We start from the raw sequence: 25,574 nt of genomic DNA on the forward strand, positions 1-25,574 counted from the left end.
ATAGACTGAATCAAATCGTAATCAACTTATTGTACTTTCAGGAATGTACTAATAAGCATTTAAAAGTGACTGCACATTCATAAGTAAAAAGTATTACGTGCGATTCCTAATCCACTCGAAAAACTGTAGGGGTTCATAACGTAGAAATTCATAATGCTTTCCTTTATTAATTTTATTGATAAGAAACGGTCATCGCGTATCTCAAGACGAAAATAATATGCATGCGCAGGTCGTCTGGCCGATCGGCATACACACACACACAATACAATTAATTAATAAAAATAAATGTATGTCGGTCTAGATACGGACGGTCGATTCACATTGATCGATAACGCCGATCACTAGAAAACCGCAATTAACATATGTTTTGTTGTAAGTTGATGGAAATAATAAGTTTTAATTTTTTTTCACTTTTAAATTCCGTACGTGTGTGTTAGTCCGCTGTTAAGTTTTTTTCTCATTATTATTGATTTTTTTTTTTTATTTTCCTCGTGATTTAAGAACAAAAAAAAAAAAAAAAAATAAATGAAATAAAAAAATGTTCGAGTGAAACAAAAAGGAAATTTTCAGTAATAGCAAAATCCTCACGACCGCACTCGCGTGTGTGCAACAGTATAATAGTTGTTATATTTTGTTTATTATCAAATAATTTTTCCTCGCTCGTTTGTTTGTTTGTTTTATTATTATTATATTTTTATTTTATTTTATAAGTGTTAAAAGTGTTATTATTATTATCATTATTACGTTTTTTTTTTTTTTTATCAATCGTTGAAGATCCGCGTGCGTTCGTTTCCGATCGGTGAGAGAAAAAAAAATACACGGCAGAATAATAAAAATAACACGCGCGCACGCTGTACAATTGCGCTCTACAGGACTTTGGTGGTAAGTTGTCGCCATCGTCATCGCCGCTGCAGTCGCGTCGGCCGTACACACCAGCACGCACGCATCTATTCCCATGTTTTTATCGCGCAAACGGAATTTCCTTGTATCCCGCTTAAATTCACGCGTGCGTGTGTGTGTGTATATTTTACGTTAATTTATATATATATATATACATATATTTATATATGTGTATTGCGCGTGTGTACAGCGATCGACGTACACAACGATAATGTGACGCGTTTCGATATTATATGCCATGTTATAAATTTAGCCCGACTAATGTGGAAAAATTTTGTTCGTGTTTCAGAATGGAATTGAGACGACCGAATTGCTGTAATTTGTTGAACAGTGTCAAAGGTAAGAGACGTTTTCACGTTAATATTATCATTACTTAGTTGTTAACTAATATTAGATATTTTTCCACGCTTGATTTCGAGTTTGGGTCCCTCTTGGTACAATAATAACCCTTAAGAGCGTGTTGTATTTAACGACTGCAAAAATGTTCTTTCGTAGGTAGGTAATTCTTATTGACCACGACGACGAATCTACCGACGGATCTCAACCCTCCCGGTGTGCATTCCACACAAGGTGTATTGTTGTAGATTTAGGGGGTAGTTTTTAGTCGTTGGCAGGTAAAAATCAGCTGGTCCTTTGTGCACGTTATGTACACGTCCTCCTCCTCCTATTAGGTGACGATGGAACAGCGCAGGGCCCTTGACACGTTACGAACAACACTCGTGGGGTTTTGCGCAGTTGGCCGTCATATTATTATATAGCCATGCCCTTGTATCGTCGTCGAGGAAGTAAATTCATGTAGATATTAATACCGTAGTTAGTAGTTATTACTTATTACTTATTAGTAACACGCGCTCACTAGCATACAATATCGTAGTCGGACGACGGCGATAGCGAGTACGTTTTTTTGTTTTAACTGTGACGGACGTCGGCACACATGATAAAAACAAAAAAATCAAAATTATATACACATTTAGTATAAAAAAAAAAAATAATAATCTGCAGAATTTCGATAAACCGTGTTTCAACAAATGAAAATATCATATTATGCGTTGTTTTTGAAATAGTATTAATCGTTTCTGTCGAATCCGTCGTTTTTTATTCACTTCCCCTCTCAAATTTTCAAACCGATGATGCAACACATCATAATCACTACGCGCGTTCTCTGATTTTTCGAGAACTCATCATAAGTACTTAATCTATGTCACCCGTCGACGTCGGGTGTTAATTTTTTTTTTTCCTCGAAAGACTGAATTCGATCAACAAAACTCGAAAAATTAAAAAAAAAACCATACACACGATCGCAACGCCTCCATTCCAGTCACCCACCCCACTCTTCTCCGCCGTAACCAAATCACTCTCCGGGTTATTAGTCGTGGAGCTGTACAGACGAGTGTGACCCAACCGAGGTCATTCTGACCAAGAGGAAAGCGTAAAGTCTCGTTGTTTCAAAATGTAGGGGGGGAGTACTATGTCGGTGGAGACCGCATGGTGTGGGCGTGAGACACGTGGTCATTGTCTGCCGGCGGTCTTGTTTGAGGGGCGCCGGTGCCGAACACAATAATATTAATTCTTTAACTTTTACTATATTAAATGCTCAACTCGGTCGTGTGTTGTAGAAATATAAAACTCGTGTACGACCGGTCGACAACCTTTGAGCGGCGCGCCGACGGTCGCGTGCGACCAGTTTTTCGTGGAGAACGCTCGCGCGCTTTTTTTTCTTTTGTCGTCATAGCGGCGGCGGCTACTGGCAGACGCGACAACATTGCCAGCCGACCGACCGACATGGCCGGCTTATGGACGGGGTAGGGGCAAGGCGGCGGCGGCGGCAACGATGACGACGGTCGACCGAGGTTCTTTGTTTCGGACGGATGCTCTCCTCTGCCCGCCGACCGTCGTCCCACACCAATTATTGTTATGGTCGACCGACGCGGAGAGGCTCTCTGCCGCCGCCGCTGCTGCTGCTGCCGTCGTCACGGTCCGTCTCTGCCGAAGATATACCTTTGTCCTTCCAACAGGTCGACTACCCCACGTTTATATCTATAACTATATCATATGTACATACCATACGCGCGGTACAGATAATAACGATATTATGTATACACCACGTTAAGTACTGGGTACTCCCACACACCCACACACATTAGTCGTGAGAAACCGGCGACGTCTTTAGGTATACGATCGTATTTTTCAAAAGGGAATGAAAATATACGAGATCCGTCCGTGACGGGAGAAGAGTATAGTGTAATAGCGGTAGTAGGGGGCGGACTTTTTAATGACCCGCCGCCGGCTCGGAGGTTAGGGTCATAGCGATGTTTTTGTTTTCAAGGACGACTAGACTTTCTCCCGCTGTTGAGTAATGCGCAGCAGACGATTTATACGCATACTATGTACATGTTATTATTATTTTGTGGGTAATGCATGTGTCATTTTGTAATCTTCTCTTTTCGGCTCATTTTCATTATTATTATATTTTATACCTCGACCCGACCGAATTTTAATCGAACAAACGTTTTGTATAGTCATATCGTACACCGATTTTTATTTCATCTGGTTTTTCAACCGAACCCATTTTTGAAACGTCAGCTTCACACACGACTGATGGTGATTTGGACGCAGTTTATTATCCTAGATATTTTCCCGAGAAATACGTTAAATCGACAGCGGTCCTAAAGCAATTTGGTTGTAATGATTCGTCGTCTTTACTCGTTACATTCGTTTAGCAAGCAATAACAACATATTACATTAGAGAGGTACGCTACTGTAGTGTAATAATAATAGTTAGTTGTAAATTGTAGAAGTAGTAGCAGCAATAATATTGGTTGTTGTACAATAAAGACGTATTGGATTTCTTATTCGAAACACAATCGTGTAATAATAATAACGAGCGCGTATTATTTCATCATATCCTTAACGACATTGTATAATATCATCGTCGACGTCGTCGTTCTTCGAGTTATGTACGTTATTATATTTATTTTTCTTTTAACTTTTTAAATAATCGTATCGTAAATAAAAAAAAAAAGGTAAATACACATTATTTTGTAAACTCCTTTACTCGAGGTGGCCCTGGTTACGGCCGTGTGCATGTGTAATAAATAGAGCGACAATTACGTGCCGGGGCCACATGTGTGCAATCCGTTGGGTATATTATTCTTTTTCGTGCCTGGAGGGGTGGTCTTAACTAAGAGAGTGACAGAGAGAGAGAAAAAAACCGAAAAATGAGAGAAAGATTACTACGATACAACGCGACGGTGAGTTAATCCAAACACATATTATATTCTTCTTTGGGCCAAAAACCAGCTGGTGCCAAGCGTTAGCTACCGAGTGATACACCCGTTTTCCTTCCTTTTTATTTATTTATTTTTATTTTACCCATAGCCATATTTATAGACGCATACGGTCGTCGTCGTCTTGTACATTTTATGCTCTGGCGGTGTAACACGTGGTCCGTTTGGTGTCGTGTGTTTACATTACAGTCCAAAACGCCGTTAATTGGACTCTTTTTATTTTTCCTCGTCGTGTTTTTCCCCTGGAATTCCTTTCCGTTATGTTTACTAAAATTCATAATAAAAATGCCGATGGTTTCCATGGCGTATAATAGCCGGCAGATTGCAGTGGTGGTTGTGCTGGCGTCGATGGGACGACAAGGGGGAGATTTAGAATGATTGCGATGACCGTATGCTCGACCTGTGTTGGTTGTGCGTTTCTGATCACTGTATTTATTATTATTTTCATTATTATCATTAACATTATTATACACGTACATAACGTCTGCAAGCGTTCGTGTGTTTGAATGATGGGGCATAGTGGCACTCACACAGCCACACGTATTATACACATAACATACACACGTGTTGTGTTCGACGGACTACGACGATGTCGTTTCTCTCCGTCTCGTTTTATTGATCCCCTTGCGTCGTCGTCGTCGTCGTCGCAGCAATATATAATAATAATATGCGTCGCGTCTGCACAGAGGACCTGGCTGGCGCGCGCGTTCCCAAAATACCCGAGGGGTTCTCAAAACCCGTTTTTGTTTACAGTCGTTTCATTTTCATTGTCATTGCATATACACGACGGTAAACATTCGAACTGTTGCTGCTGGCTCGATTTACGTTTTTTATTTTATATATTAAACAACCGATTTTTGAAAAAACTAATTTAAAAATTAAAACAAATGATGTTTAAGACTTCGTTTAAAATTTTTATTGGTATTCAAGAATAACAATAATAATATTATTTACACGATATTCTGTACAAACCTTTTACCCTCGTAACTCCCTAAATTTATTACTCGAAAAGTCGAAAACTAGTCGGCCACGCTGGTCTCTGATGCTGATCCAGATGATCGTCATTAAAACTGATTGGTAATAAACTCGGTCCAACGCTCGTAAATGAATCTTCTATGGTGTTCGAATTGTATATGCTCTGTTACAATAGCAGCAGCAATACCATCGTTTCGGTGAAATATCCATGGCACAAAATCGTAGTCAACATTTTTAATTATGTTGTTAGTTATACTTCTGAAAAGGTAATTTTTTATCTACGATATATACTGTGCTTAAAAATACATTTTTTTTTGTCGGAAATTCCACACATCACTCATGTTATCGTAATATTTCCATTCGATATTTTTGTTTTCTAGGAATTAATAGTTATTGTTTTAACAAATTTAATATTCGATCGAAAATGGATGTCTTATGTTATTGTACTTGCAATTATTAATAATTAACATTAAATATTATTAGCAACGAGTGTATGGTGAATTTTATGACGTCACGGATGACTCAAGATTGTTTTTTGAACGTTTAATCACATGGTCGCGTGTTTCCCACAAAAATTATGCACTCCCTGAGTTTTTGAATTTAAAAAAAAACCTTACACAACAATGTCTCGAACACTGCATGTTATCGCGATCCTCTGGTGGTAGTGCTATTACACGAACGCTTTTTCCTCCCGTCATCGACTTTATCTGTATAAAACCATCTAGCCCGTTACTTAGGATTCGGACGTTTGGTTTGACCAATTAATCTGGATTACCACCCGACCTGCCGCCTTCGGACACGTTAAAAGTTATCTCTCACGTCTACTTCTGTTGGGTTTATTTTGGTTATTTATATGTTTTTCCGGCAGGTGACACACACACACGCACACGAGGTATATAATAGAATATTATTGTAGTTATAGATAAGTTAAAAGTTTAGTGTTTCTAACCGTCATCGTTCAGTCGGGTTAAAAACTTTCGTGACGCGGCGTTTTAAATTTATGCTAATATATTAAAGTCCGCCGATGCACATCGCACATGTAATATTATCTAACCCCTCCGCCACCTCATCAGTCGTTTACACGCGATTGTTGTTTTCCTTAAGATCGCATGGGCGCGCATGTGTAAGTCGCTGTGACTCACCGGCGGGCCAACCGAGCGTGTTGTCTCGTTATTTACTCCTACGCGCGTGCACCCGCTCGTATTAGCAATAGGTTACTCGACGGTCATGTGTTGTATGTAATTACGTAAATTATACACGTACGTAATACTGTTTTTATTATTAAATAATAACGGCGTTGGCTTTTTACAATAAACTTAATTATTATAATATCGGAGGTTTATAATTCGCGGCAACCTTTTTTCGTCTAAATCCTTTCCGTGTTATGTTATAGCGATATTCATAGAAAAATATTTAAATTTTATTTTTTCGAAAACTTTTTAGTTTTTTTTAAAACGCCGAACGATTAGAATACTACTTATCTTTATCGTCCGTTTTTTTTACAGTACTAATCTTTGTCAATTCCTATCGTGCGTTACGATACGTAAAATATGGTTATAATAATAATATATACGCACATGCGTGGTATATTTATCACAATATGTTGAAACTCCAGCTCGTCTATCATTTTTTTTTTTTTTCATAGACGATCATGTGCGTTCCACCGTACAGTGAGTTGTGTGCGAGCGCGCCCGCCAGTTTTATTATTATTTCACTGTCGTTCGCACGCGGTTTGTAAACAACAACAAGCGGTAGGGCAGCGGGATCACTTTTATTTTTTTCCCGGGCGTTAACCGCCGCGTCGCCGCCCAGGGTAGTGGCCGTCGTGTAACCAGTATTTCCACTACTCCGGCGGGTGTTGTCATCGCAAAGTAATACCATTATTCAATAATAATTGTAATAATGATATTTAAAAAATGAGATCTGTTCGTCTTGCAATAATAATAATAATAATAATAATAATAATGATAATAATTTGTGCCCACGCTGTATAGGGGGGAATACATTCCAGTATTACTATTCCACGCATTATATACTAATACATATTGTGTAACGATTACCCTGGGTTAGGTTTTATTTCGACCTCTCTACGATCGTTCTTGCAACGACGCACGGTTATGACATTTTGACGATATTATTATACTATTATTGTTATGGTGTTATATGTTATACTATTGGCTATTGGGTATAGTCTCGTCGTTTATGGTTTTACACTGTATTATTATAATAACCGGACGAAGAGGCAACGATGGTGCGGTAGTAGAGTAGTGTATGCCAAAAACAAAAATTGCGCAATCTATTATATGACGAAAAAAATTTCGCGTTAGACGTTTAACTATAATTTTGTAGACTTTAAGATATACCGAGAGAGGATGACTTATAACAAGAACGACATTTATTTTGCTTCATATTACGTCATTTCGTCTCGACGGCCCCGTTTGTTTCGACGCGTGTGTTCGAGAAAAATAATTATTTTCACCACAACTCTGCTCACCACCCACCGTATAAAATATTTTCTTTTTTTTATGATCGGTAATGATTTGTATAATTTATTTTGAGAACCAATGCTGCAACAAGCACGTGGCGGAAATACGTTGTCGCGAATACACAATATCTTCAAATTATTTTTATTATTACTATAATCATCATCATTGTTTCCTTTTATCCATTACACGCGTCTCCTATAAGTCATATGTTGACGACCACCGCCATGGTCTTTGTGTCCATTTTTTGAAATTGACACGAGCTAACAATATTGGACGTGGTCCTAATAACACACAAGTATTTTTAAACCGCTCGTTATTATGATAATGATTATTCGTACAATATCGGTTTTTGACGATGATTTCTTACGTGGGCAGTTGTGTACGAGCAGTAATACTGATGAGGTAGTCATTGAAGAAAAAATTATGGAAATATAATATTATTAATAATAATAATTTAAACGTTCGTGTGGATTGTCACGAAGTCCGGCGGATTCGCATAATAATTCGTTATAATACGTCACGCAGAGTAGTCCGATAGTAGTAACGTTTTCGCAACTCGTTTTCGAACGACCCAAATCTTCCGCTCGCTATACGACTCGCGTAATACATTAATCGTATTCGCAATATTATATTTTTTGCATGCGCGTGTTTTAATTTCGAAATCGTCTTCATCGTCATACATACAACAAACTGCGGTAGTTTTTTCATTAACTGTGTACAAATAATCATATCACACGTATGGCGTATCTCTATTTAATAACAGTAATAATATTATTTATATATTTCATACTAAATACTTAATAATACAATATACATATGTAACTTAATATTAATTAGAATAAATAAATGTAAACTCTCCCCTATAAGTTAAATGCTTTTGAGTTCATTACAAACAAAATACATAAATCTAATTTATTTTAGAAAATATACACTTAAGAAAGAATAATAATTAATAAAAAAAAGGAATTTCTTAAGAACAAATTATATTATTAAAATTTAAAATAATTGAATCTTTGAAAAGTCTAATGTCTTCAGAACTAACAAACATATATTTAAATTAGAAAAGTCATGGATATTTATTTTAAAAAATTGAATTTTTGGATAGCGACAGATATACAACATTTAATTCTGATTTGTTTTTTGAAATGTTGGACAGATATATTAATGTTTTCTTTGTACGTGTATATGTAAGTGAGTTAACTTGGCAATGTGTTATGTCTAAAATTGAATAAACTAAGTAAAGTATTATTAAAATATATCATGTATGAGCGATACATAAGTTTAAGGTAAACAAAACAATATAATACATAGGCATTAGTAATAAAAATTTAATTAACCTATTTAAGGTAACCTTTAGCTCATAATATATGAGTCATATTCTTGTCCCTAAACACATTCAATAGCTAACTATAGATTGTACTAATGACAAATATAGTATACGTTTATATTATCAGTATTAAAAAAAAAATCTTATTTCATTTACAACATATAAAAATTGCTGCAAAGTGTTAGTTAAGTTATTAATATTATTATTCTATCTTAATCATCTATTATTATACCCAAATATTCAATAGTATTTATTTGTTCTAATATTATACAGCTGTTTTCAAGTATAATTATAGGTCATTTGTAAACTAAAGTTTTTAAAAAGTAAATGTATTTGACAATAGATCTTACTTTTTTTTAAATTTATTTCTTAATAACATTTTTAACTTTTATTTAAAAAAAAAAACATTTTTTGAAATACTTCATTTGAAGTATAATAATTAATAATCAAGTTTTGAGCAGTGTTCGAGTGTTCGGTGTTCCTTGCTATTGGTCATCTAAACTCTTCAACACTTATTACTTATTAATTACAACTGTCCAAAATTATAATAATTCAAATTACAACAATTTTTTTTTTTTTTGATAAGTGTTGTATTTTACGTAACGTCTTAATAAAATTTTAATTTAAAAGAACGTTAATAGTTACTTTTGAAATAATTAATGTTATTCGGTAAAAGAATCATTCACCTGGTATGTAATACCATAATCTGGTAACGCCACGTTGAATCGTAATAATTATTAAGACGGCGAATACTACGATGACGCGAAGATGATGGATTACACGCGATCCGTGAAGGCTGCAGAAGACGCGTGAAGGGTGGACGCGTATTATGGTAGTCATCTTGTAGAAAGGAAAAGTCGTCGTCGGGCAGCGGCGGCGAGCAGGTCCGGGCGGCGCGGTTTTCCGGCCGAAGACCTTGCGCTTCGCGTGACTAATGTGCGATTTCCCACTAGTTGCCGCGGCGGCCCGGTCGATCGCACCGCTGCGGCGTGTACACAATATACATCGTAGGTACGTGTGTTTTCACGCCGTTGTCGCCTCGACGACGATGACCTTCACGGGCCGGCAATCGCTTGGCTCTTCGGAAATCTCGTATTTTTTATGTCGCTTTTAATTTCGATTTTTTTTTCTCTCCCACGAATCGTTCAGTGTCGTCGTTGTCGTCGTCATGCCAAGACAAATATACACCGCACACGTAACTCTGTAAATCGTATATTAATATATCTGGTAAAATTGAAAGACATAATATTATGTCGTGCAGCGCACACGCCCGTTGTCGCCGCCGCACACAATACGTAACCATAGGCGACGACGTGTATTTTGTTAGAAAGTAGTCCGATCGCGCGCGTCTTATCATTATTATTCTCGTATTATTATTATGTATGTTGTATGTATAATATTGTGTGTTCGCGCGAGACTTATCTGTGCCAATGGGTCATGTTATGTTGTATTATCATCGTCCGTCGAAGGTTGGTCGCAACATAATATTACACTCAACACGCACATTACGACGACGAGGCATTTATTGGTTATATGGTTGGGTAATTCTCGCTCGTGCACTCGGTCGTTCAGCCACGCAAATCTGCGCTTCCCGGTCGGATTACCAAAAATCGCATTTACACCCTGTGTCCTCGTGATTGCACTGAAATACGCTGCTACGAATAATTGCGATTACGACGACCTCGGTCGGATTTTTCGCGATTTCCACTCCGATGTTATAATTTTGCACCGTCCTCGCATCCGCCCCGTTTATTGCGTCGTATGTCATTGGGAGAGGACTCATATCTCTTCGTTTTTGCATCGAATTTCACATGGATTTTTAGACCTTGACATACGACGTCGACGGTCGGCCGACGAGGACATTTGCGATTGTTTAACAAACGCGCGAAATAGGTCCGACGCAACCCAGTGACCTAATTCGATCATAATATCGCACGGATTGACGTATGGCGCCGATTTATACACGAATAAATATGGAGCATTCGGTTTATGTAATAAATTTACTCGTTAAACGTTAATTAGATATCTTTGCTTATCTTAAGTCGGTAAAATATATCTTTTGGACTTACGATCGTCGATAATTTACGTTATATATACGCATTAGGCATTAAATAATGTGTTGTTTTCTATTAAAAAAAAGTATGATATATCATATATGTTTTTAATGTGTGTTACTTATTTTATGTACGCTTTTGACCGTGTTATGTCATAGATTTATGCGTGTGTGTGTATGTGTATGTTGTGTAACATCATAATAGTATACCAGACAGGATCTGAACCCTATCGTGCGTGTAGCACTTCTCCTACCACACCGCGATATGCGCGTGTGATTGTCCCTCTTTGGCGTCTTTAACGTGTGTGCATTTACGCTGTTGTTTTATAGTTTTTATATCATTAATATCATAGTAGGGGTGTAGTTTTATAACGTAAGCAAGATTCAGGCTGTAATCGGTACGCCGGTTGCCGCGTATAATAAAAAATATATTATAATACACACACGACACACTGACGACCTAAATCGTATTTTCTATATTATTATTATTATTATTATTTTGTGACCAAACATCGTGTGGTATCGGCCGACGCCCTGAAACCGTTTTTTCGAAGTTTGCTCGCTGCCTTTCACTGTGCGAAACCCAACAAAAGACCGACGACCGAGCAGGTGACTGTTATGCTCGCCCGACCACCACAGCCGCCGCCAGGTGCTCCGGCACCCGCTGCCGACAAAAGACTTGCATGCCGTGTTTTTTTCCGTACAATTACCGCGTTGTTGTTTTGGCAGCGGTTTTCGTATGTCGTATTCTCAATTTGGCGCCACAGTGGAACAAAAGAAAAATAAAGGTTTTTATCCTTCTTTTTTCCCTCCGTTCAATAAACGTTGTTTCTTCGACGCACTTTCTCTGATGTGTTATTAGAATATGTATCGCACTCTGATAGTGTTAATATTATAATTATATGTAAAGACTCCCCTTTCACCCTATCGTCGGTATTACTTTCTTCGGGTATAATGTTGATCATCGGATCGTGTCGATTACCAAGCGGATTATGCAATAAGAGACCACGCGGTACTTCAAAACGTATTATATTAAATATAGTATTGTGACGTTTTTGCTAACGTTTTGCTTCTCATAATAATTTGCCTCCGCAGCCGGTCGTGCGCACTGTGCATTGGTATATTATATGTATATATGTTATATCGATGAAATTGTCATTTATATTCACGGTCTGCACGTACGCCACTGCCGCCGTGACTACGACCACGTGTGTGCCGTGTACACGATTCGTCGTATCAGTAGCTTATAAACGAAGACCCCCAACTACTGTAAAATGTTACTCAATATTAAATGATAAATATGATATGGTGTTATGTATTTATGTATAATTTAATGGAGGTACCTATGTGTAATATGTGTATATATATTATGTTTATGGTAAAATTGTCTACGCATAGCCGCCGGCGCAAACGCGACGCGTAAAACCGGATTAACGCCATACTCACCATCATGTATGTGTACGAATTATCTCACTTTCGACCTACCACAACATTTACGCACGTCAAGGTTAAGGTTCGTATGGAGGTGGTGTCGCTATTGACTGTTGGTCACACTGTTTTCCGCCGCCGTCACGACCACCGAGCACACCGCCCCCTGCGTTCTTTCCTTTTCGGTTCAGAATAGTTGTTTTTTTATTCTACTCATCATAAATGGCAGTATGGCACATGGATATATTATGTTATTATAATATTGTCGTTGTTTTAGTTTGGTTTTACTCGACGCACCTCCAATTGTGTTGTACAGTACTGTGGAGAAAACAAAACAAAAATCCGGGTCAAAACTCAAACAAAAAATAATAAAACAAAATAAGAAAATTAATTGTTCGCTATCGCAATCGGTGTACCTATACCCGTAATGAGCTCAGTGCCTGGGTTAATTAGCAGTTTCAACATAATAATAATAGTGAAAAGTTGTTATTCCCTATCTATCAGAGCCTGCAGTCATGGCCTCATCAGATACTTCCGCCGATAGGCTGTTTTAAATGTATTTTTGTGGACCTAAAGGTTCTAGTTTTTAAATATTTTGTACTAATAATAAATCATACCTGATGTAAGTAAAAAATCGCAGACGTTTCCCAAACGAGTATACTTGACAATAGTTAAAATAATCTACTAATATTTATCCACTGGTCATTAGATTTATATTAGATCCTGGATAAAGATTATTCGAATGAAAAATGTTATTATTGATTTTAAGAATCGTCTTCGAGAAGTCTAAACGTATTGTAATGAATAAAAATAAAAGTTTTGCTAATTCCTGTTTTTTTTTTTGTTTTAAAAAATTAAAAAATATTTTTACTGATTCCCTTCAACAATTCGTGTTGTATTTTTTTAGGGGAAATTAATAATTTTATTTTGTCGGAATTGCGGTCGCCGACCCCAGTTGTCCACGAGAGCGCCCGGGCTCAAGGTCCTCCCCCAAGGCGAATCAATAATTCACGTTGTTCGTCCCTGTTGCTTGTATACGGATATGACTAACCACATTATAATAAAAAATAATATAAGGTACTCTCGCCTAAAATAAATGGTTTTTTTGAAAGCTATAAACTGCAGTGATATTGTTGGTTTTTGTTTATTGGGTAGGTGTATACACTAAAATATATTGGGAACCCACATGGTTAATTTTCAAAGAGAATGTGCGTTTATCTGCAGGTTAGGATTTTCCAAGTATCACGCGCCAGACAACAATAAAAAAGGGCAATAATAAAAAAGAATTAAAGACCAACGAGTTGTACAGCTAAATAATAATATATGCGGGGATAACCCCGCCAGTCCATGTTTTGTACATTGCAGCTGGACCATAGGAGCCAAAAGAATATAACGTCTAGACATTGCCAAGGTCGATTGTGCGTGTGTGTGTATATATTTTTCTTAGTTGTTGTTATAAAACGTATTAAAGAAGCCTTCAGATTTCGGACCACCCGCAGTAAAAAAAAAATTATTCTTTCGAAATTTAGGGCGATTGCTAATTGGTATTTATTACTGCCCACGTATTTTTACAGTTGGTCTTGAAGATTTAACATTTTTAAATGTTATTTCAATGTGAAAAACGTCAAATATCTACCTCGGTACTACACAGCAAGTGTGTAATTTTTAATTTAATTTTATATGTAGGTACTTGAGGTTATTGAAAAAATGTAAATTTATGATTAAAGCGATTTCTTAAGCAATGTTGAATGTTTAACACAAAATTGTTGATATAATAATCTAGTTTCGAAAATGTTTTTAATGCATTACATTAGCGTTTAATTTGTTATTCATACACATCATATTATTATTATATGTGTATTTGTATAAAATAATGCTCCTTTTAGTATATTATGTTCGGTTTCCTGAGAAACGACCACTATGTATGCACGACGTGCATTTTATGCCATTGTTTTACTGTTTTAGTCTTATGTATCTCATACGAGGGAGCAACAACTAGTTACCGTGGAAACGAAAGTGATCGACCCTTAGTATACTGTATTTCTCGCCCCCCGCATTTATGTGTTGTATAATAATGCGTTTATACTCGAACTACCCTCGCCAACCAAAAAATAATAATATGATTCGTAAGGTTTTTAGTCGGTAAATAAATATTAATGATAATAAATAGGTAGTACAGCAACTAAATCTTGTTTGTAAGACGTGCAAACAACCACGGTTATAGGGAGGTTTTCGAAAACTAAAAATTAGCAGTAGAGGGAAAAATAGCAATAAAACCGCTTAGTAAAAAATCCGCGGGGCGTGGATCCTTTTAAAATATTTTTAGTTAATAAACATGAAAGGATAGGGGGAAAATGCGCTCAGGGAACCACCTTTCAGAAGATGGGCCCCCCGTTGTCACGTTATTTCTCACAAGTCCCGCCATATTATGTGTTTATACATCGCGTCCTCACCACCACACAAATGTAAAAGCGGTCTCATTACCCTACAAATTGTTTGGTTCTCATACACGGTGGTACAAGTTTATGTATACAGTTTTTCTTAGTTGTATAGAAACCCATGTCAGTCATGTGTGTGTCCGAAAAATTATGTTAATCCTTATATAACGTTAATCGACGTATTAACAAAAGCAGTTTTTTTTTATTTCAACATTTTATTATTTCCTCTTGGATAGGTGAGCCATTTATATTTTTTGTTGCCCCTTGACAAACGTGTTCAAGCTATTGTTGTGCGGAGTAGAAAAATAACGGCAAAACCAACAAACGGCCCACCTTGAGTGATGTTCCTCGAGTCTTAAATTTTTGCTTTAATAGTTGTAATATATTCTTGGGCATCAGGAGTCTCAAGAATTCAATGTTTTATTTTGCTAAATAAATATCTGAAGTAAATAACAAATAAAACTGAACTTAAAAATACTTTTTACTTTTTATATTTAAATAAACATTTTGACCGCCTTCTGTGTCAAATGTACCGTAATATACTCATTTATAAACTTCAAAAGTTTTTTTATAATTATACGAAATAAAATTAGAAATATATTAAATTATACTACCTTTTAATACAATTTTGTTTCTAGATTTTTTTATAGTTATTTTTTTTTTTTTAATTATTTATTCCCTTAAATTTAAAATTACAAGCTATCTTGTCTTAAAATGATAGGTGTATATTTTTTTAAATGCTTTGTTTACAAGTTTAGTTTAAAGATAAAACGTTTTGGTATTTTTGTAACAACATCAGAAGTTTAACGGTCGGAAATGTTAATGGTTCATTGACCCTTGTGGCGGTGTGTAGTCACGAACGGAGTGTCAACACAAAAGCTATAGAATGCGCGTGCGCTGCATAGTTATGGCCAGTAGGTGGGTGGATGCAGGTGATAGCAGAGAGGTCAATGGCGGAAGTGTGCGTTTTCTCCCCGTGGGATCGTGCTGATGATGCTGCAGCGTCGGTAACCATGGTAACCCCACACCGGCTTAGTAGCTATCGGCCGTGATGACTCATAGTTTGAAAATTCAGAAATACACCAAACACATGAGCCTTTTATTATCCATTATTATTATATAAATATATATATAATTTAAACAAACAATATTAATTGAAAAAAGATGTTTATCATTGTTGTTGTTTTTAATTGTATCATGTGACAAATTTTACATAAGCGTAATAATAATTATATGGAAAAATATGATATTATATCCATTGATATTTTATTAATATAGTATAAAACTTTTATTAACCTGTCTATTTTAATGTGTTATAGATTTAAACCCGTTGGATTAAATGATGGCTTCTCCTACGCCGTCTCTAGATTCGTTATCCGGATTCAACACGTTCGGCCCGGACTACAATAGATCATTGTCATCTAGCCACTCACCAACCGACTCAGATAGCAGCGGTTCGGGCGTGTCCACAGGTGGCAGTGGAACAAGCAACAACACTGGTCCCCGCAAATGCCAGTTGTGCCATGAGATATTCTCAAACCCGCGAGTGCTCCCTTGTCTGCACACTTTCTGTCACGCCTGCTTAGAGAATAACCAGGACCAACCTGAGAAAATCACGTGCCCCAACTGTCACCAGGAGTGTATCCTTTCAAACCGCGGAATATCCGGACTGTTGCCAGACTTTACCGTAAACGGTTCGATCGAGGTGAACCCTGACAAGTTTGCGGGAGTGTGCAAAGGCTGCAAGAATCTCAACACAAACGTTGTGGCATACTGTTACGACTGTCAGCAAACGCTGTGCGCAAACTGCATGATGGCCCATCAATTCATGAATTGTTTCGAAGACCACCGTCTGCACGGTCTGACGTTTGAGAACGGCGATGACACTAAGAATGCGTTCATACCGACTAGCGTGGGCGACCGCGTGGTGTTCTGCTCTCGTCACAAGAACGAGTCGCTCAAATACTTTTGCCGCACGTGCAACGTGCCCGTGTGCAAGGAGTGCACGCTCAGCGATCATCAGTTCAGCATGCATGACGTGGAGCACCTGAGCGACATTGGCGTCAAGCTACTGGACATACTCAACGGAACGGTACAGGAGAGCAAGGTCAAGGCGACCGACATCCGCAACATGGTCAAGAACATCGAACACACATCCAACAAGCTGCAGGTTCAGTATCACAAAGCACAGAACGAAATCAACGAGACGTTTGCGTTTTACCGGTCCATGCTCGAGGAGCGCAAACAGGAGCTGCTGAAGGAGGTGGAGAGCGTGTACAGCGCCAAGCAGTTGACGCTTAATGAGGCGTCGCAGAAGGGTTTGGAAGTGGTGGACAAGATATACCAGACGGGTGAGTTCGTTGACCGTCTGACCAAAAACGCCAATGTGGTCGAGTGCTTGCTGTTCAAGAAACTTCTGGACTCCAAGTTACAGTCGTTGATGAGCTACGAACCCGATAACAACGTGCAGAACATCTGCGATCTAGAATTCGTATCCAACTATCAGGCCATACAGGTGGGCGTGCGGAACACGTTCGGGTACGTGCGGTCCAGCACCGAGCTGGGAGTGATCGGGCCAGGCAAACAGCCGCCGATCGCCCGTCCGACAAACGGTTCGTTGATGAACGGAAATTCGGCAATCATCACCAACGGTTGCATGAACGGCGGCGGGCCCACGGACTTGCTGCAACAGCACAACGGCGGCAACTGCACCAACGGTGGAGGCGGCAACGGAGGCATCATCGAACGTCCTTACTCCAACGGACTGACGTCCACTAGCCCGCTGTCGTCCGGCCAGTACGACACCAACAACATACTTTCCAAACGGTTTAACAGCGTCAACAGCTTGGGACCGTTCTCGGCCAGCTCGATCGGTGACTTGAACTTGAACGCCATCGGCAACATGAACGGCATCAACGGCATGGGCGGCGGCAACGGCGGTAACGGCGGCGGCGGCGGTGGAGGTGGCATGAACAGCATCAACCCGTACGAGAAGTGGTCCAACGGCGGTAGCGGTGACATATTCCAAAACGGCAGCTCCGACTTCCCGCTGACCATCGACAACAACGACTCCATACTGGACCTGTCCAGCAAGCTGTTCACCGCGTCCATATTCCCGCCAAAGTCGCAAATCAAGCGTCACAAAATGATCTACCACTGCAAGTTCGGCGAGTTCGGCGCCATGGAGGGCCAGTTCACCGAGCCCAGCGGCGTGGCGGTGAACGCGCAGAACGACATCATCGTGGCGGACACCAACAACCACCGGATCCAGATATTCGACAAGGAGGGCCGGTTCAAGTTCCAGTTCGGCGAGTGCGGCAAACGGGACGGGCAGCTGCTGTACCCGAACCGCGTGGCCGTGGTCAAGCCGTCCGGCGACATAATCGTCACCGAGCGGTCGCCCACGCACCAGATCCAGATCTACAACCAGTACGGACAGTTCGTCCGCAAGTTCGGCGCCAACATACTGCAGCACCCGCGCGGCATCACCGTCGACAACAAGGGCCGCATCGTGGTGGTCGAGTGCAAAGTGATGCGCGTCATCATCTTCGACCAGGCCGGCAACGTGCTGGTCAAGTTCGGGTGCTCCAAGCACCTGGAGTTCCCCAACGGCGTGGTGGTCAACGACAAACAGGAGATATTCATATCCGACAACCGGGCACACTGCGTCAAAGTGTTCAACTACGAGGGCCAGTATTTGCGGCAGATCGGCAGCCAGGGCATCACCAACTATCCGATCGGCGTGGGCATAAACGCCTCGGGCGAGATACTCATCGCCGACAACCACAACAATTTCAATCTGACCATATTCACGCAGGAGGGCCAGCTGGTGTCCGCCCTCGAGTCCAAGGTCAAGCACGCCCAGTGCTTCGACGTCGCCCTCATGGACGACGGTTCCGTCGTGCTGGCCAGCAAGGACTATCGGCTGTACATCTACCGTTACATTCAAATACCTCCGATGTTAATGTAGATCTCATTATTAAGCATTCCTAAAAATTAAATCGAATCGAGTCGCCATGAAAAAAAAAAAAAATGTCAACAGTATTTTTTTTTTACTTTGTTAAAAAAAAGATCTGTTTACGTTTTTTTTCTTTTCTTCTCCCCCACCCAAACTTAAAAAAAAAGTTGTTCGCTCTCTTTGTGTCCACTGCTCATCACACATTATTTTGTTATGCAAAAAAAAAAAAAAAGAATGTCGCAGGTTTGTGCGCATTTATTATATAAATACATATACATATATTATCATTATGTCCTGAGCGTTTAATGCCTGTCAGGAGTACAGTTGCATAATTATGTTTTTATTAATTGAGTAAATTATTATTGTTTCATTTTAGCAAATTCACAGTGTAAACCTGTTACATTTTGAGTACTTAAACCCACAAAAAATATATATACCAGTTAAAAACAAAAAAAAAAACAAAAAAAAACCATCAACAGTACATGTTTGTTTTATTATGATTTTTTTTTTTTGTGTTTTTTACCTCTAACTTTTAACGTTTTTAATATTTTAACTTCGCGGGGTTTTTATTCTTTGGATGTTTTTTTTAAATACATATTTTATTGTAACCAGGTTAGATTGAAATTCTGAGACTTGTAATTTGTAACTTAAGGACTGTTATTTTGTATTATTATTATGTGAATTAATTATTATTAAACATAACTTTTAAAAAGTAGTTGATGAAAAAAAAAATAATTAGGCTAGCGAGTGTCTTTGTCCTCTTTAGTGCGCGAAACTTACTTATTTTTGTTATTATTTTTGTATTCATTAAAATGTACTGAAATCCCAGGATAGTTTTCTTACCAACATGCCTTTAAACTAAATTATATTTTTTAATTTTGTTTAATTGTTTTAATTTTAATATTTTTGTTATTACATCAAAGTATCTGCTCTGATTTGTTGAAGCGTTCCTTTCCATGGGACTTTGCTAGTCAAATTTCGGATTCCGAGTCTCCTATTTTTTTTTCGCCACTTAATGTATGGATACTCGCACCATATTTTTTTTAACCTGTATTATTTGAGATAAAATACCTATACCTAAAAATATATTATTTAAGTTGTTTATCTTTTATTTTTCGTTCATTTCTATATATTCGAACTCAAAAAATATTTTAGTACGTGTACAGGTTTACAATATTTTTTGTCCTAATTATACATTTATTATACATAATTACTTATACTAGAATTATATTAATTACTAAATCAATTTTTGTGTAAGTGTGTATTTCTCAAATTTTGCGTTGTTATTTTATATTAATAATCAAGCGTTGAAAACGAAATCTTAATTATAAAACGTACAAACAAAAAGTACTAAATCAACAAAAATTTATAATTTTTTAATTGGGAGTAATAATTGTTATAGTGGGATTGCTCACTAGTTTTTGTTTTTCTTTGTCTAAGTAGTTATTGGATATTATTATTGTTGAGTTTAATTTTAGTTAATTTTCATCTTTTTATATATAAAAAAAGTATAATGTGCGGTATTCCATTAGACTTTTTATTCTTAATTGATTTTTTGTACTTTCGTATTCTTATAGTTAAGGATAATAGTGTCTTCACAGTATTTAATTTTTTTCTTAATTTTTTTTTTATGCACCAAGAAATAAAATTAATATGATAATGTAGCTTTAATGTAGTGTTTGTGTTTGTGTTTTACGCGTTTATTATTATTATTATTATTATTATTATTATTATTATTTTTTATTATTATTATTATTATTATTATTATTATTATTATTTTTGCATTTTTAATGATATTTTCGAATTTATTATTATTTATTATTGACGATTATAATATTAATTAATAATGAGGCATTTAGTTAGCTAATAATAGCTTTGTAAACTTGCGTTTGTCTCTCCATTTAAGTTACGTGTTTAGTTGCTAAAGTTCATGTTATCTCGATTTGAAAACAAGTTAAAATAGAAAACGTAATAAGTAATGTCCTCCTCATCATCGTAATATAAGTTAAACAATATGAATACTATCAAATATTATGTTTATCAATGAATAATAACACTTTATATTATTGTCTCCTATAATTATTTTTATACGGCAACGCGCATTTTTTGTTTTATTTATTTCTTATTATTTATTTTTATTTTTTTTTTTTTTTTTTTGTTTAAAGATAATTAAAACTTGTTATACATTTTTTTTAATATAATTTTTATAATACATGATAATTAATTTCGAAAATATATTTCCAAATATTTTATTTTTTTACTTTCCAAGCGACATCGCTTTCCAATCAGTAACATAATATTACTATATTTATATAACATGTAAGTTCTTCCAAACGTCCTACTAACATTTTTATTACTTCCTTGTGTGTTTTGTACCTATATAAGTTTTTTATGTGCTCATACGTACATATACATTCCACAATTATTTTATTTTTCTTACATCTAAGGTTTAAAAAAAAAAAAACAAAAAAAAATATTTTATCTAGTCAGTGGTTTTTTGTGTGTGGTTTTGAATTATTTTTATTTATATTTTTTCTTTGAGTAGATTTTATTCGCTTGACATTAGATGATATTATTACCTAAGTTAATATATCCCTTACGTTTGTATGATATATTTTATATTTCGGTTTAGTTTTTAATTTTATAAATTTTATTCCGTAGTTATTAAAAACGTCGCACACTTACGACATATTTTATAATAATAAAAATATGATAATGACATCGGTACGTCGTGCGTGTACGACGAAAACAAACAAACCGTGCCTTTTCATATTGGTAATAATCATTCTTAGTAGCGTAAGGTTAGTGTTCGCCCCGCCCGTATTTGTACACTGGTTTCACGTTTCCTATGTATCGTTTATTAAATATAATATGTCCATATAAAGTCGTCTTTGGAACAGTATACTATTGAAGTATACGACGAATGGCTTATATTATATTATTATAGTTGTAATAGTGCATTTTTTTTTTTTTATCGTATATTATATTATATTATTTATTATTATTATTATTACTACTAATACTATTATTATTATTATTATTATTATTATTATTATTATTGATATTTTAGACTTGTAGACAACGTGTATTTTAATAATATTTATAAATATTATTATTTATTACTATCTAATAATGATCGTGCCAACGTAACTTTTATAGCAATAGAATAATAAATGTAAAAATATTACATAGGAAAAATGAGGAAAAATCCCCCCACCCCTGTTTAGATTTACTGTGTTATTATTACAATTATCATTATCGCCATCTAGATGACGTGTAAATTGAATTTTTGTTCGTTTTCATTAATCACCATTCACCACAGGATGGTGGAATCGTTTCCAATTTGTTATGGTAACAAACACTAATATTCAAGTATAATATAATAAAGTTTTCCGAACTCAGAACAATTTAATCAGGGTGCGTATTTTTCGACCGTGTTAAGTTTTGTTTGACATAATATTTACGATTGATTATATTTTATATATTTTATTATTTTAGATTACTTATGATAACAAATAACTACTTTCGGTTAATTCTGCTATTCAGTTATATTTCCCCCACCACCACTACTACCAATAATATTTAATGTTTTGTTGATCATGTGCCATTATTATTTCTATTATTATTATTATTATTATTATAATTATTATTATTTTTGTTGTACCATGATAATTAGTGCGATTATCCGCCCAAAATCAACGGGCACACGCACAAATCCTGCACGGTGTTCGCGACAGACGTTTTTAACTTTCCCCTCCCTATGGAAGGTGCCACACACCTACCCACTTAATCTTTTGTATGTTTCGACCGCGATATGGATTAGTTCATATGCAGCATCGTCGTAGTATATTATTGCCAACATTATTACCTCGCTATAAATGTTTTAGGTAAAATGTATTGCACATAATATTTTAAAAGTCTTTTTTAACCGTATTCTTAAAATAATAATAATAATAATTAAAAAAAAAACCCATGTCAATTATTGTGTAGGAGGTAGCTGTTTCGCGTTTGCGTTTCACAACTATGTGTTATTAAATTATATGTTTTATCACGTTTAAAACTCGATATCGAACACTTGCCTTCCTTAACATTTCACCACCGATTAATGATCGATTATCACACACACACACACACACACACACACATGGATAGATCATTGCGGTTAATATGATACGTATAACACGTTAACATAATAATATACTTAATTGAGATCGTCTACAAATTAAAAAAATATTATTTTCTTCTCTTACGAAATTGTAGTGAGTAGGCGTGTCTCCATTATAAATATGCATATAGGTATATAGTCAACCATCGTCTGCTTCGCGTTGGGGATCGTTGTCGCGGGGCCAATAATAACATAATATAATATTAAAAATTATACCTTTCCGTGTATAGGACAATACATAATATACAATCGTTAAATGTGTTAACAGTATAATACTATCAGGGCATCTAAATTACTATAATAAATTAATATAATACTTCAAAATAATACGTATAATACGTTAGAGAGGATAGATAAATCGATGTATTATTATATATTATATATTCTATATTTCGTATTGCATACCTATATATTATAATAATATTTCACCGTCGTTGACGTGTATATTTTTATTATCACTTCATAGTTTAGGGGTGTTGTAGTACCTATATTGTGTCGGCCAAGCTTATGATAATCAAATATGAATTATGTGGCAAAGCACCAAAAAATTTGAATAAATTAACTAAAATTAATAATAATAACCGTTAATAAAATTTAGCGTTACAATTTTCTGTATTGGTCTTCTCCGGTGTCGGGTCTTCAATACTACGATTTATATAACGCATGTGCCACATCAGGGTCCAACTCCATCCCATTTGGGTACCTTTACATTATTTAATAATATAAATACGCGCATATTATATTATTATGACAATAATTGTAATATACCATATGTGCATTTCTATGTTAACATATTTCGTGTCAATTCTTAATGCGTACAATTTTTATTTCTCTATTTTTTTCGTTACTTATTTATTATCATTATCACTACTATCATTATTCATTATTATTATTATTATGTTTTATAAAATATTATTGTGTTATTACGGTACGTACCTATTTAGATGAAAAAAATGTGTCCACTTATCTAGTCATACTTACCTAGTTGAAACGATCGTAAAAACCGCTGCTTCAATGGTGGTCGATAGGTATTTGATGATATATATAGGATAAAAACGTATGTCAATTTTATACATATATATTATGGAAGTTGAATGTAATTTTCTGTTTTTCGCTCACGATTTTAATTTTTTAATCATTTTCAAACTAACGAATCACATTATTACTCTACCACTTGTTAAGAATATAAATTGAAAAAAATAATAATAACAATAAATATTGAACGGGTCGATAAAAACAAAATGTCTGTCGGATTCAATATAATAATTATGCATAATATACCTACACCACTTGTTCGTGTAGTCTACTTTATGTAAATATTTTTATACTTTTTTATATATTATCAATAACATTTATTATAGTAGGTGCATACAATATTCAATAATTCATGTATTACTATTTGTATGTATAAGTATATAATATAATATGTATACGCGTGTGTGTGTGTGCGTGCATATTATATATATATATTTATATTTAAGTAGAACTTTAAGTGTAATTGTTTAGTATAGTAATATATTACTTAATAATTAACATGGTGTTTCGCGTAGAATGGTATGCCGTTTGACGTTATACCTGTATATAATGTGTTAAAAACCTTTTCGCAGACGACCATCTAAGGCGAGAAAGCACGCACTATGCGTGCTGGTCGAAAATACTTATAGAAAGACAAGAAACTTAATTAGTCACATTACATGCATACCCAAATATACTTATAGCCACCTGGATAATTTATTATATTATACATGTGTTATGCGATATATTTTCAATGTTTCGTCGCGACGATGCGGGGGTTTCACCCAAAAAAGCTCGAAAAACGAAAACATACATATTTATGTATTGTAGGTATACTTGTAAAACATAATATTATTATACTCTATATGTATACATATCTTACGGGTGGAATATTACACCTTCAGTGTATCGGTAGCCATTTTTTTAAACATTGTAATACTTTTTTTTTTTGTTTTGAATTTCTATTTTATAGGTATATCATATACAATATATAGGTTATAGCTATTTATTCAATAAGACATTAAGTTTAAAAATAAGGCGCGTTGTTAATATTTTAAGCGCACGTGTACGCTAGTACATTTTATATATTATTATTAAGTTATTATTTGTGAAACGTAAACATTAGAAAAACAAATTTGGAAAAAAAAATTAAAATGATACAGTTATTATTATTATATGATATTATGTAGACTTAAACAAAAACAAAGTTCATATATTGTATCGTAATTAATTTTTAGGTGCCTCACAACTGTTTTATTATGTATAAGCGTTGTTTTTGTTAGGACAATCGTCATTTTTTGTATCCTTCAGACACAACTCTTTCTTGTTCGCGTGGAAGTCTAACTGGGTGTTGTTCAGGAAAACCGATTAATGTATTAATATAATAATAACAGTTAAATAAAAAAAAAAAACGCTAATGTCGAAGCACAAATAACGAATGTTAAAAAAAATATATTTATAATAATATAATACTAACAATCAATACGATATAATAAAATCAATACTGAATGTTTTACATCGAAACGCACTTGTAGACATTATA

The 25,574-nt window shown here is 35.6% G+C and overlaps 1 protein-coding gene across 3 annotated transcripts in view; it reads left to right on the forward strand.

The window, feature by feature from the left end:
• Nucleotides 1–19,113, forward strand: part of LOC112599161 (brain tumor protein) — a 46,154-nt gene extending 27,041 nt beyond the window's left edge. For 2 of the 3 annotated variants that reach the window (XM_025345942.1, XM_025345943.1), the window contains exons 2-3: nt 1,190–1,239; nt 16,214–19,113. In XM_025345942.1, coding sequence (XP_025201727.1) covers nt 16,234–18,864 — 2,631 coding nt within the window. In that variant the 5' untranslated portion in view covers nt 1,190–1,239; nt 16,214–16,233 and the 3' untranslated portion in view covers nt 18,865–19,113. Of the gene's footprint in view, nt 1–689; nt 883–1,189; nt 1,240–16,213 lie in introns of those variants that run through there. The other variant, XM_025345941.1, reaches the window with a different exon arrangement.
• The last annotated feature ends 6,461 nt before the right edge of the window (nt 19,114–25,574 follow it).

This window comes from Melanaphis sacchari, unplaced genomic scaffold (genome assembly GCF_002803265.2).
Source record: "Melanaphis sacchari strain LSU unplaced genomic scaffold, SCAv2.0 Contig4_pilon_pilon, whole genome shotgun sequence".
Classification (NCBI taxonomy): Eukaryota; Metazoa; Arthropoda; class Insecta; order Hemiptera; family Aphididae; genus Melanaphis; species Melanaphis sacchari.